At 35.4% G+C, this 12,969-nt stretch overlaps 3 protein-coding genes across 7 annotated transcripts; 2 read left to right on the plus strand and 1 right to left on the minus strand.

The window, feature by feature from the left end:
• Positions 1-4,493: 4,493 nt before the first annotated feature.
• LOC123223893 (transcription factor MYC2-like) lies at positions 4,494-6,864 on the plus strand. Its single transcript, XM_044647356.1, is given in 2 exon segments — positions 4,494-5,347; positions 5,350-6,864. Coding segments are annotated over 2 exon segments (1,962 nt in total). The 5' UTR covers positions 4,494-4,609; the 3' UTR covers positions 6,574-6,864.
• A 1,039-nt stretch (positions 6,865-7,903) lies between these two features.
• Positions 7,904-8,572, plus strand: LOC123222370. Its single transcript, XM_044645101.1, has one exon. It carries the CDS (start codon positions 7,979-7,981, stop codon positions 8,291-8,293), a length of 315 nt encoding a protein of 104 aa, XP_044501036.1. The 5' UTR covers positions 7,904-7,978; the 3' UTR covers positions 8,294-8,572.
• Positions 8,573-8,969: 397 nt separating this feature from the next.
• LOC123222628 lies at positions 8,970-11,746 on the minus strand. 5 transcript variants are annotated; one of them, XM_044645491.1, is made up of 3 exons: positions 11,565-11,746; positions 11,090-11,140; positions 8,970-9,837 (listed from the first exon to the last, which is right to left on the minus strand). In XM_044645491.1, exon 3 carries the CDS (start codon positions 9,755-9,757, stop codon positions 9,239-9,241), a length of 519 nt encoding a protein of 172 aa, XP_044501426.1. In that variant the 5' UTR covers positions 9,758-9,837; positions 11,090-11,140; positions 11,565-11,746; the 3' UTR covers positions 8,970-9,238. The 5 variants fall into 5 exon arrangements, with proteins under 5 accessions (XP_044501426.1, XP_044501421.1, XP_044501422.1 ...); XM_044645486.1 differs by having other exon boundaries at positions 8,970-9,940; positions 11,089-11,140; XM_044645487.1 differs by having other exon boundaries at positions 8,970-9,943; positions 11,089-11,140.
• Between the last annotated feature and the right edge of the window lie 1,223 nt (positions 11,747-12,969).

Here is a 12,969-nt window from a genome sequence, read left to right on the forward strand (position 1 = left end):
AACCTTTCAATAAGCAGCGAACTCTATTTAAACTTTAACTTCCTCCTTATTTTACGACTTAACTTAATCCACATTAACTTAGTCATCAGGAGTATACTTTCAGACTCCCTACTTTGACGATGTGGATTCTGTCTTACTTAATTTCTTAACTCGAGAAACACTTTTGGTCCCATAAAATCATTTCAGGAAACATTAAGGTCCCATAAGGTCATATAGGATACTCTCAAAATCCTAATCTTAAATGACTTTTTAATTTCTTAGAAACTCAGGTGAAAGCTTTTAAATTTTCACTGGTAAACTAACAAACTCTCTTTATCATAACACCTTTATATGGGTGCATACCCCTTGGTGTGACTTGTCCCAATACTTTTCTCTGTTTAATTACATTGTTTCGACATAACTTAGCCTTACATACTTGTACCTTTGTTGGGCTATGTACGGGTTATACACCTCTTGGTGTTACGGTTGTACATCACAACATCTGACTAATGATCCCCTAACGTTTGCTAATGTTTGTTATCTCTAATTCAACCTATCACAACCATGAACCATTACTTGTCATGGGCATGCGTCTTCCAATGCCATGTATGGGTGTACACCTTATAATGTATGATCATAAATGAGTTTTTATATAACAAATCATAGGTGTACCTCAACTGTCTTGGAGTTCGTCTTCTACCTAAGGTTTGTACGACTATACATCTTTTGCATGTATGGTTGCAAATCATTATTTACCTATTGTTTTCAACCATTTTCGACCCAACCAACATAGTCTTTATTTCCTAATTTATATCATATAAGTCTCTAGCACCCTAAAATATGTTTTCATCGTCAAATATTGCATATCAACCGATGTTATATTCTACTAAGCAATCTCATTGAGAAAGTCATATATATGTTCAAGTTCGACATGCTATCAATGTTATTTAACACATCAATACTTTATACACATACTCCCATTATCTGATTATAGTGCTCATATATTAATTGCATAATTACAAAAACACTTGATCGTGCTTTAGTGCTAAATAAATCAGAAAACAACACAATTATCGTACTTGCTTATCCTTTGAGGTAAAGTAACTATTCACATGGTTGTGGACCTAACTCTCATCTAATGCTTGCCAAATTTTACAGAACTCTCTCCTCTCCCTCACTTTTGCTTTGAAACATGAAAATGTACAAATAAATCACATAACCTTAGCAACCCCTTTTTATTTTGATGAAATAATGTCATGTATGATTGTGCTACCCTTATGCATGAGCATATTAGCAGTTTCATAGTGAAAACCATGATATGCGATCACCAAAAATGTCTTTATCCATAATTCAAACATTATGTAGGGTTATACATTAACTTATGCACAACTGAGTTATTATACTACACTTAATTCATGTTTGTATATGACTTTATTACACTACACATATAGACATACAATCTATGCATGACTAACTTATCTTTTTCTAAAGCATGTATGATTGTACACCATTGTGAGTACGATTGTGCACCATCATTGGTTCTACTATCTCTAGTGTTTTTCGACAATTCAAATCCATCTCTATGCTTTAGGAACATAAAATTACATCTGTAATACCATAATGATCATTCAAGAGTTACCAATAACATAAATTGACCTACCTTAGTTCATGATCTTTATCTACCATATTCATTCACGCTTTTCATTCAACCTCCAAACTGTCAATAGTGTGTCTACATGTTATGCCATAGCAACATATATAAATAAGAATATTTCGTCCATAGATTCATGCTATCACTTTCTAAAGATGGTTCATCCATCAAAATAGAGACAAGAAGATTAGGTCATCTACTTATTTGTCATCTAACAATAAACAATTCTTCATGTGGCTACAATGATCTTCGATAACTCTCGATTCCTCCAATCTCTTCTCCAAACTCTTATTGGAGTTACTTAACACTCCATGTTTTCTGAAAATAGATGTAATGCAGATAATACCAATGAGTAATACTTTGCCTTTTTTTGCTTTGCTCAAATAACACCATATATGACCATGCAATCTTAATGCACGATCGTACTAGTAGTTTTGTGGCAAAACCATAGTTTGCGATCATTGAAATTGTTCTTATATAAAATCCAAATGCTATGTATAAGCGTACACTTCTTTATGCATTGGTGAACATCACGACCGATTGGCATTGTTCATGAATCATCAGCTGTATAGGTATGTACCTCTAACATGCACGATTGTACCTCATCCAACACTTAACCATTTCATGCATCATGCATGAAATGACCTTTCTACCCTTATGGACTCATATACAGGTGTACATTCCTAATATGCATAACCGTTCAGGCCCTCAAAACAATATACTTAATTGAAATGCAAAACAAGAGGAAGAAAACAAAAAACCCTTGTGTGTACTAATGGGTGTGACTTAATGTCCATAAATATCTCACTGGAAAACTCTATTAATAGTTGTCTATTTACCATGAATATGCGTTCATTTTATTTCTATGCAAGATTGTGCATTGCTTGTGAATTGACATACACTTTGACTTAGTATGAGCGTTCATGACTTATTCTTTCACGATCATTCATGCCCATTCATCTTACATGATCGTTCACTTATTTGAACGATTGTACATCGTAGATTCATGAACGGTTCATCTGTTCATGTTCACAACTGTGCATGATCTAAGGGTATAATCAACTTTTCATAAATATATGTGCACTTTATGCATAAACCATCATCACATCTTATCTTATGTTTCATTAACGATTGCATAGGTCTTACATATGGCTATTTATTAGGTGTGACATCTCTACCCTAATCGATGAATGATCGTTTATGTCCTATGCATGGTTGTTTGCTTTGTGTGATACCCTAGATTATATGTCTATGCACAATCGTTCTATCCTTGAGATAGTCATACATAGTGCCTAAATGACAATTTTTGACTATATTTATCCTAATCTTTCCATTTCAATAAAACTTAACAATCCTACAATGATTATAACATGTTTCTATGTCCAAATAAGACACTTAAACACAACAAGTTCACAAATTAGAGGACATTGACACAATCTATTGAACAACATTTCAATTTCACACAAAAGATAAGATTATCTCTAAACTTCAATAAGTTTCACATGACTTTATATGCATTCCAAGTAACATAATTATATTTTATCAACATTCAATCTCAATAGAACCCTTAGTGAATCTTTGAAATCATAGACATATTTTGATAATCCAAAAGTCATGTTAAAAAGGCAAAATCCTGTAACCCCTACTAACTTGGACACTGTTAGAAGGATTCGATGTCGTAATCTTCTTCTCTACGTTACCATCTACCTTGAATCGTCAAAATTTAGTAAGTTATAAGTTATTTAGAAAGTTTCAAAGTTATAAAAATGAGGATAACGTACAAATCATGTCTCCTTATATGAAATTCAAATCAGATAACCATTGTAGTGAATATGCATTCTTCGTGAATAGCCATTCAACCTTTTTAATTATTTGACATGACACAATATCCAAATCGTCTACTTAGTATGACTTGAATGGGTATGCTTAATTCATGCATGACTACTCCACATGTCAAATTTACAATTCTTAAATACTTCATTTTCTCATTCATTAATATCAAATATAACCAAAAAATTTAAAAAAATGACTTAATTGACCTTATGACACACTTGCTAGTGTTGTAATGAATATAATAATTTTCAAAACAAGATAGATGAAAAATATCATTTGTTTCTCGTAAGTTTTAAAGAAAAAAGATATTTATACCTTGACAACATTATTTACAATTAAGTCCAATATAAATACTATTATAATATTTTAAATTTTAAAGATAAAATAATAATATTTAAATAAAATAATATAAATATAATTGTAACTATTAAAATTAATGACTGATTTTAACACATAAATAAAAAATAATTTTTAAATTTAAAAAATAATAATTTATCGTGAGGGACATAGACATTTGGCTTATTTACAATAGAAGTATTGTTTTTATGTAAAATCGGAATTCATGAAAGAGAGGTGAAGTGACGTAATTAAAAAGATATAAACATGAAATATAATTTATTTTATTTATTCAATCATGTTATAAAACATTGATCTATACCAATGAATTTTATCCGAAAAATTACCTTGCTGGTAACTTTTGCACGGTAGTTTGGTTGGATACTGAATTCCCTCTGGATTCGACTGAACACTTGAATGGATTTTCACCACACAATTCACCTTGTCTTTGCGTTACTACACCTCACCCCGGTCAACACAAAACACTATCCACCTAAACTATCACACGCTGCCACCTATCCATTGGGTGCCACTCGCCCGAGCTAACCCTACTTCACTCAACCAACTCACTAATACACGCCGGCTTTTTCACGATTAAATCGCCCATCTCCTTTCCTCGAAACCACCCACTCTGATTTTTCACTTGCGTAAACTAAAATTCAGCTCAAATTCACTCCAAATAAATCCCAAACCCAAATGCACTCTAAATGAACTCCCTCGCCTATCTCTCATCTTAACGCCACTATCTCCATATCTTCATCTGCATCTTCACAATTAATAATTATTTGTTCTCTCAACCCACTCAATGTTATGACAGACTACCGGTTGCCTCCCGCCGTCAATCTCTGGACCGACGATAACGGTTCCGTTATGGAAGCTTTCATGACCTCTGATTTAACCGGTCTTTGGCCTCCTTCTCAATCTTCTGCATCCACACCTACCCCTTCCAAAACTCATCTCCCTTCGTCTTCACAGCCCTTCAATCAAGACACCCTCCAGCAACGCCTTCAGCAATTGATCGAAGGCGCTCGGGAGAGCTGGACGTATGCCATCTTTTGGCAATCCTCTTGCGATTACTCCGGCGCCTCTCTTTTGGGCTGGGGTGATGGCTACTATAAAGGCGAAGGGGAAAAAGGCAAAGCCAAAATCAAAGCTTCATCCGCTGTTGAACAGGAGCACCGTAAAAAGGTGCTCCGCGAGCTCAACTCCTTGATTTCGGGATCAACGGCCACCACCGACGATTCCGTTGATGAAGAAGTTACCGATACGGAATGGTTCTTTTTGATTTCTATGACTCAATCGTTTTTCGTTAATGGAGGCGGGCTACCCGGCCAAGCGTTTTTCAGCGGCAGCCCGGTTTGGGTTTGCGGGCCGGAACGGCTTTTGAATTCGGGCTGCGAACGGGCCAGACAAGGACAGATGTTCGGGTTACAGACGATGGTTTGTATACCCTTAGCAAATGGGGTTGTTGAACTGGGTTCCACTGAGGTGATTGTGCAGAACTCGGATCTGATGAACAAGGTTCGATTTTTGTTTAATTTTAATGGTATGGATATGGTTTCTTGGCCCTCTTCCTGCCAAATCCAGATCAAGGTGAGAATGATCCTTCGTCCTGGATTAATGATCCCACGTCCACTGTGTTTGATATCAAAGACTCTGCCGGAGTAGGAGCACCGGCGATTGGTTCCGGGTCGGGTTCTGTTGCTAATAATAACCCGCAGATTTCCAAGGGAATTCAGTTTGAGAATCCTACTTCAACTTCTTTAACTGAAAGCCCAAGTGGAATTTCTTTACAGCAACAGCAAATTCAGCAGTCGCAGACGTTTTTCTCAAAAGAACTGAATTTCTCTGAATATGCATATGATAACAGAAATGGGAATTCTCATTTGTTGAAGCCGGAATCAGGGGAGATATTGAACTTTTCTGAGAGTAAGAGAAGTGGGAATAATTTGTTTTCGAATAATTCTCATTTCGGAGCAGAGGACAGTAATAAGAAGAAAAGATCACCTACCTCCCTAGGGAGTAACGACGAAGGGATGCTTTCGTTTACTTCTGGTGTGATTTTGCCTTCTTCGGGAGTTGTAAAATCGAGTGGTGGCGGAGGCGATTCTGATCATTCTGATCTTGAGGCTTCTGTTGTTAAGGAGGTAGATAGTAGTAGGATTGTGGAACCTGAAAAGAAGCCGAGAAAACGGGGGAGAAAGCCTGCAAATGGAAGAGAAGAGCCACTGAATCATGTGGAAGCTGAGCGTCAAAGAAGAGAGAAGCTCAATCAGAGGTTCTATGCTTTGAGAGCTGTTGTACCTAATGTTTCAAAGATGGATAAAGCTTCACTTCTTGGTGATGCAATTTCTTATATTAATGAACTTAAAAACAAGCTTCAAAATGCTGAGGCTGATAAAGAGGATCTCCAAAACCAATTGGAATCAATGAAGAGAGAGTTTGGTGGGGGTAAAGAATCTCGTCCAGGTCCTACAACATCTGATCAAGACCTCAAAATGTCAAATCATGCAAGTAAATTGATTGATATGGATATTGAAGTGAGGATTATTGGATTGGACGCTATGATCAGGATTCAATCAAGTAAAAAGAACCACCCTGCAGCTAAGCTAATGGCAGCCTTGAAAGAGTTGGACTTGGAGGTGCATCACGCCAGTATGTCAGTAGTGAATGAATTGATGATCCAACAAGCCACAGTGAAGATTGGAAGTCGGTTTTACTCACAAGAGCAGCTCAAGAACATCCTAGCAGCCAAAGTTGGCGATAATCGATAAGGTTTGGTCAAAGATGGCGCCAGTAGAACTTCACATGATTCCATTGTTGTTAATGTTGTAGGGCTCTGGGACATTTTAAGGCTTCCCGGTAGCGCATCGCAGGCTCTGTAATATATAGTATATTTTGTTGTTCTACCTGTTGTTAAGTAGCTTTTTGTATAAATCTAGTTTGCAGGTGCAGATGATTTGAATTATCTAGGAGCTGAACTATTGAGTATTAGGCTTGTGTTTTAAGGATGATCATTATTTGGCTCTTGTTACCAATTGAATAGAGCTCTTTTTCGTGTTGAATCTTAGTATGTATAGTTCTAAATTTGAATCTAATTAAATAATTTCTGTTCTATTCGCTGCATGTAGAATCAGTCATCTTTGAGTAGAAGGAATCAAGAAAAGCTTTCTGGGGTGATTGGAAAATAGTAAACTGGTTCATTGTTTCTGGAGAATTGTTAAAGCCATTTGACATCCTTTTGGATTTGGAACACGTTAAAAGTTGATATCCCATATTTAGAAAGGTTTTTCACACAATCTTGCTGCTAAATTTGCAGTGACATGGGTGATGGCGATGGCGATGGCTAATAATATAATTTGAACCTAGCCGAAACTTTTCGTAATTTGAGCATCTTTAATTGGCTCATTCAGGGGTACAAGTCAATGTTGTTGAACAGTTGAAAAGACACCCCAAACAAGTTAGATTTCTCTTCCACAGTTGTTTCCTTTTAAAGGTGTATGTTCAGATTTTGAAGTTATAAAATAATATTATTAAAAAAAAATGAAAAAAGAGAGTTAATAGGGGTAATTAATCCTTAGTCGTTGAGTGATTAATACTATTAATGAGGGGTAATCAATATATATCCTTAAAAGATTATGTATTTATTTGGTTTAAGAAAACTTAAAGAGTATTCTCAGAAACCCAAAATTACCTAATACGAATAATATCTATGTTGAAATTCATGACCTCAAAAGGTTTTGAAAATACTATTTATGTTCCCTGAATGCTTTTTGTTGAAACAAACAGTCCCCAAGTGTTTTTATAGTATGCTAATGAAGTGTATCACAATTTGAAGAATCTTGTTAGCTGGCTAATACTTGATGAGATTCGACGCATGCATAATAAAAGCCATTAATATAAAACTAATGACAAATTAAGGTAGTAATTAGAAATGGTTAAGCTGTCTTTACGGAAATAATCAAAATTACCAGAAAATAATAGCAATGGTTGTTGTTGTTTCACAACCAGAACAGGTTACATTAACTACTACTCATCATATCTTGAATATAAAATTTCCTGTCTGTCTTCTCCTTTAATTGCATGCATTATAACCTCACACCCCTCCATTTCTTTCCATCAATGCAAGATTTTCTTTAAAGCCTCTCTTTACCTAAAGAAAAAGTGTATAACGCGACGATGACTTTGAATTGCCTGACCTGCCGGACGAATTCTCAAAGGGAGTTCAGTCACAGTAACGAGCGTCAAAGGAAAGCATGCTGTATAATGATTGAGAGGAACTGGTCGGGAGCGTTAGCCTCGCCGTCGCCGCCCTGGGAGGAAATGAGAGAACCTGTAACTCCGCAGTCGGTTTCTTCTAAAAAGGTGAAGAAGGGTCATCGCCGATATAAGAGTGCAGCCGTGGTGGCGATAGATGAAATCAATAAGCCTAGGTTGGTGAGAAGCGCAGGAATGAGAAGGGATTGGAGCTTTGAGGATTTGAGAGAAAGGTAGGCTTTGGCATGAGACAACTGAGGATGAAAATATTGTCTTGATTATTAATATTTTGAGTTACGAATTGTGTTGTATATAATGGCTGATGGCTAATGGCCGCGTTCCACTTTAGTTTCTCTATTCATTTTATTTATTTAATATTGATTTTTTATTTTTTAGTACATTGCGATTTGGTTATGTAAGGGTAAGCCATGTTAGTGGAGTGGGGTGTGTTGTTCATGAATATACAATTGTTCGTATAATGCTAATGAAAACCTTAATTGAATGTATTATAATCTATTTCGTTTTTTTGTTTTTTTCTTCATTTCGATATCTTAGGACTAATTTACTCATACGTTAATGCAAAGATGGTACGAAGATAAAGATACAATTTTCCTCATTAAATTTCTCTTCGATGGCAAGGCCTATCACAGGGAGAGTGGCTACATTGATTGCTGGGTAAATAAAGAACATGTTAATGGAAATACCCCCCATGTGCTTTCTACGAGTGGTGGTTTTTAAGTTTCATTTCAACTGCAAATTTGGAGATAATAAGCAAACTTTCATCTTGATATCAGGAAAGAATATGAAGCTGAAACATATGCCATACCAACCAACGAATTCACAGCAGTTTCAATCGCATGTACACTACCTAGGCAACAAAATAGCGTTTCGTCTAAATAAGCAAAAGTTTAGATTTCATAATTGATAACGATGAACCATAGGATATAATCTCAAATTGACATGGTAAAATCTGAACAGTAAATCTTTTGATTTCTCATTTTTCATCTCAAACAGAAAAACCAGTAAATATTGCCAGAAACATGATAACAGAAGTTCTTCCTAAAACCATAACAAACTAACTTACGGCAACAGTCTAAGTTCAATTAGCCATGCAGTCAGGTGTCAGCTGACACTCAATTTCTATATACATGTTCATTAGACAACATCTTGGTACTAACCGTATTAGCTTTTCTTGTTTCTCGCCTCTGCCTTCCAATCTCTCCGGCCCAGCTTTGCTTTATTTGTTTCAATATTAACCAAACCCAGCGAAGAACAAAACTTATTTTCTAGTGGTGTTTCTGCTTTGTTTACAGAGGGCAAAAGTGTCTGGCTATCGGTAGCATAGTTAAGAGCAGGCTTCACATAACCATCCATTGTATCTTCTTCTTGACTCTTAAATGCAGCAGCCCTTCTCGCATCTTTTTTCCAATTCCTTTTACAGTAAACACGGTCTATGCAATTGCTAAGACTAGCATTTAGTTGCAGGTCAACTTGAGGTGTCATCAAATGATTTATATTAGTAGACTTCTTCAAGTCTGCTTCAAGGCGCTTCCGGGCTCTATATCTACGTTGCCGTTCACGGTTCTTCAGCCGACGAGCCATAATGTCATCATGGCCTTCGTTATGGTCTCTTTGATCAAGGGTGGTCATCATTAAACTATCATGTTCACCCACAATGTTCATACTTTGCCCATTTTCCATTGCATAGAATGATCAACTAGCTTGTGTTCCAGCAGCAGTCATACTTATTCCTCTTCCATTTTGTACGGTGGTCACCATCTGCATGACTCAAAAGCAAAAAGCTGAGCAACACCACATGCTTTCCAGTTTGCCAGAAACTTCATCCACTAACTTTAGTTCTCTGATCAATGTAATATCCTTCAACTGCTGATTCAAGAACAAATGGAATGAGCAGTGCTTTATGCAACTTTTTATATGAGCAAGAGGAAAACTTTGATTTATGGTGAATGCACTCATAACTAATATATTCCGCTGAACTGATGCAACAAAAGTGATAATTTCAATTGCAGTATATGGGGCTAAAAATGAGATCCCTCAGCGATGCATATCCTAAATTTTCTTTTTGTTTTTCCCATTGAGTGAAATAAGGTTCTGAACGACAGGGGATACAAAATAAAATAATATTAGGTCTTAATTAGAGATGCCATTTGAATATGTGATAGAGACAACTCTGAATTTTTTTTATAGAATTAAAATATTAGATATACGTCTACGTACAGACTTTTTTAAGGTGAATTTCAGAAATTTGAAGATTTTAAGCTTTTACTTGGCATCTACCCCAACAAAGAATTGCTATCAAACTGATATTTCTAATTCCAAGACAGGCATAGACTGCCAAAAGCATATATTGTGCGATTATCATCTGTAAAATTTCTGAATGACTCAAGAAGTAGTTACACTAGATTTGGTGGACAGAGTTATAAATGATTCAGTCTTCAACTTGGAGTCACTTATCTAGTACATATCCGCACTACCCATAATTACCAAATCCTACAATTTAGGATCCACTGACACTCTTAACACTTGATAAGGAAACAAGGTCTTACTTACAAATAAGGATGGCAAATATATATGGTCAGCTTTGAATAAAGCTACTGTATACATTCCTTCTTCACCAAAACATTCAATTTTACCATACCAGAACACTATCCTGAAAATAACCTGTGATGAAAACTATCTTCTTTCCTTCTCCGTTTGTGCCAAAACAAAAAAAAATTGCATTCCTAAATCTATAGAATTAACCAAATTAGAAAGCATATCTTAACGTTAAGGTAAAAACAAAAGAGGTCTGGAACATGACTAAACTGTAAATTCTACTATCTCATTCTATCATGATTTCCAAATTAGTTCATCTGTTAATTAATTAGAATATGCCTTGGGAAAAAAATTTATAGTACTCATGTTGTAACCTTGGATATGATTAATTTAATTCTCCAACATTTTTATAGTTCAGCCCAATCAATTATAAACTTAGCAAAAAAATTTCTAAAGCTTAAAATAGGGTTTCTTACCTCATGATAAATCTATAGATCTCTAATTTCCAGACTATGCAGCACCGTCATACTGCAGGAAGTTTATTCATTATTCAGCAAGGATTACACAAGCTTCAGTGGAATAGAAAAATTTAAAACTTCACTGGTTTAAATGTAATTCAAATACATACACAACCAAAAAAGATACAAATTAAAAATACGGCCAGAGTATAAACCCTATTTATTATCAAAGCGCCATACCCACCTGCCAATTATTCTATAGCGTCATTACATCAACGCGTATAAGCAATCAAATTCCAAAACATGATTTTGTTTTTATTTTCTTCAATGAAGAAAGATAAAAAACAGTTAATATGAATATATAGGAGAAATAAGTAAAATGGGTGACTGATCTAGCCTCAAATAGAATAAGAAATTGTAAAAAAAAAAAAAAAAGTATATAAAATCAAGATACCAACAGAAAAAAAAAAACAAAGAATGGTTATGAGATGTACCTGATGAAATGCAAAAAGAGTATAGTATTGTTGAAAGAAATAGTGATGGATAAAAAGGAAAGGAGAGGGAGAGAGAAAGAGAAAGAAGAGAAGTGAAGACGTGTTTGTAAGAGCAAAGAAAGCGGTGGTGGTCGGACTAGAGGAAGAAGTAGGTTCAGCGTTTTAAGGAGAGCAATGTTAATGTTATTTATGTTAACGAGAAAAGCGAGTCAAAATTAAATTAAGGCCAAAGGACTATTTCCCACCCAAAGTATGCAATTTCTTAAAGGTTTTTCGTTAACTTTGAAAATCTTATTTATCTATTCGTAAATGGTTAAAATTAATAGAATCCTAACTCCTTAAAATTTTATCTCTTTTCTCCCTTAACTCCTAAAAACTAACAATTTCCCCCTAAGCCAAATTTTAAAAAATAGCATTCCCCCCTCCCGCAAGGTTTAGTTTTCAATCTCTGACGTTATTGTCGATGACGAAGCTTTCTCGACGCACTATCATGCTCCGATGGCCTCTCTTTTCTTCTCTGAAACACTAATCGGCCCAGATTTGGTGTCGTCTTTGTTTGAAAAGTTGAAGAGCTTCGTCGACTCATCTTCCCAAACGAAGATGACGACCTTGTCTTTGTCTGGGAGACGATCGTCTTCCTAGATAAAGACGAGGTCGTCATCATTGTTTGGGACGACAAAAAGCTTCGTCTCCTGACGAAGCTCTTCAACTTTCCAGATGAAGACAATGCAGATTTGGGTCGATCGACATTCCAAATAAGGGAAGAGAGGTCGTCGGAGCATGGTGGTGAATCAGGAAAACTTTGTTGTCAGGGATTGAAAACTAAACCCTGGGGGGGGGGGGAATGCTATATTTTAAAACTTGGCCTAAGGGAAAATGGTTAGTTTTTAGAGGTTAAAAAGGAAAACTGAATTAAATTTTAATTTATTTTTAATATTATAGATAAAGTGACAATTTTACCCTTTAAAATATTAATTTTAATAGTCTATAGGTGGGTAGATGAAATTTTCAAAGTTAACGGGGAGAAACTTGGAAAAACAACATACCCTGAGTAGGAAATAATCCTTTGGCCTTAAATTAATACCATGCTTTCTCTCACTTTCTTCTTGCCATGTCTTTTTCTTTCGTTTTTTTTTTAATCCACGCTTTAGAGATAAGTTAACTATACACAGACCCATTATTTGTCTTAAGTATTAGACATCCGATGTTTCGAAGAAGTCAACTAAAGCAAGGATGTTTTAGTTATTATGCATGGGGTGAATCTAATCAGCTCTAAGTCAATTGTGTTGCCCATAATTTCATATTTTATGACAATTTTTCATTTTTCATGATGACATTTTAACTCATTCAAAGAGTTTTCTTTCTTTTTAACAATTATTTTCTTTGTTTTTAACAATTGGTCATC

Source organism: Mangifera indica, chromosome 8 (assembly GCF_011075055.1).
Source record: "Mangifera indica cultivar Alphonso chromosome 8, CATAS_Mindica_2.1, whole genome shotgun sequence".
NCBI classification, from domain to species: Eukaryota; Viridiplantae; Streptophyta; class Magnoliopsida; order Sapindales; family Anacardiaceae; genus Mangifera; species Mangifera indica.

What these genes read in the sequence shown, in the direction of transcription:
- LOC123222370 (XM_044645101.1), top strand. Translation starts at nt 7,979, where the DNA reads ATGACTTTGAATTGCCTGACCTGCCGGACGAATTCTCAAAGGGAGTTC.
- LOC123222628 (XM_044645490.1), bottom strand. Translation starts at nt 9,757, where the DNA reads ATGGAAAATGGGCAAAGTATGAACATTGTGGGTGAACATGATAGTTTA.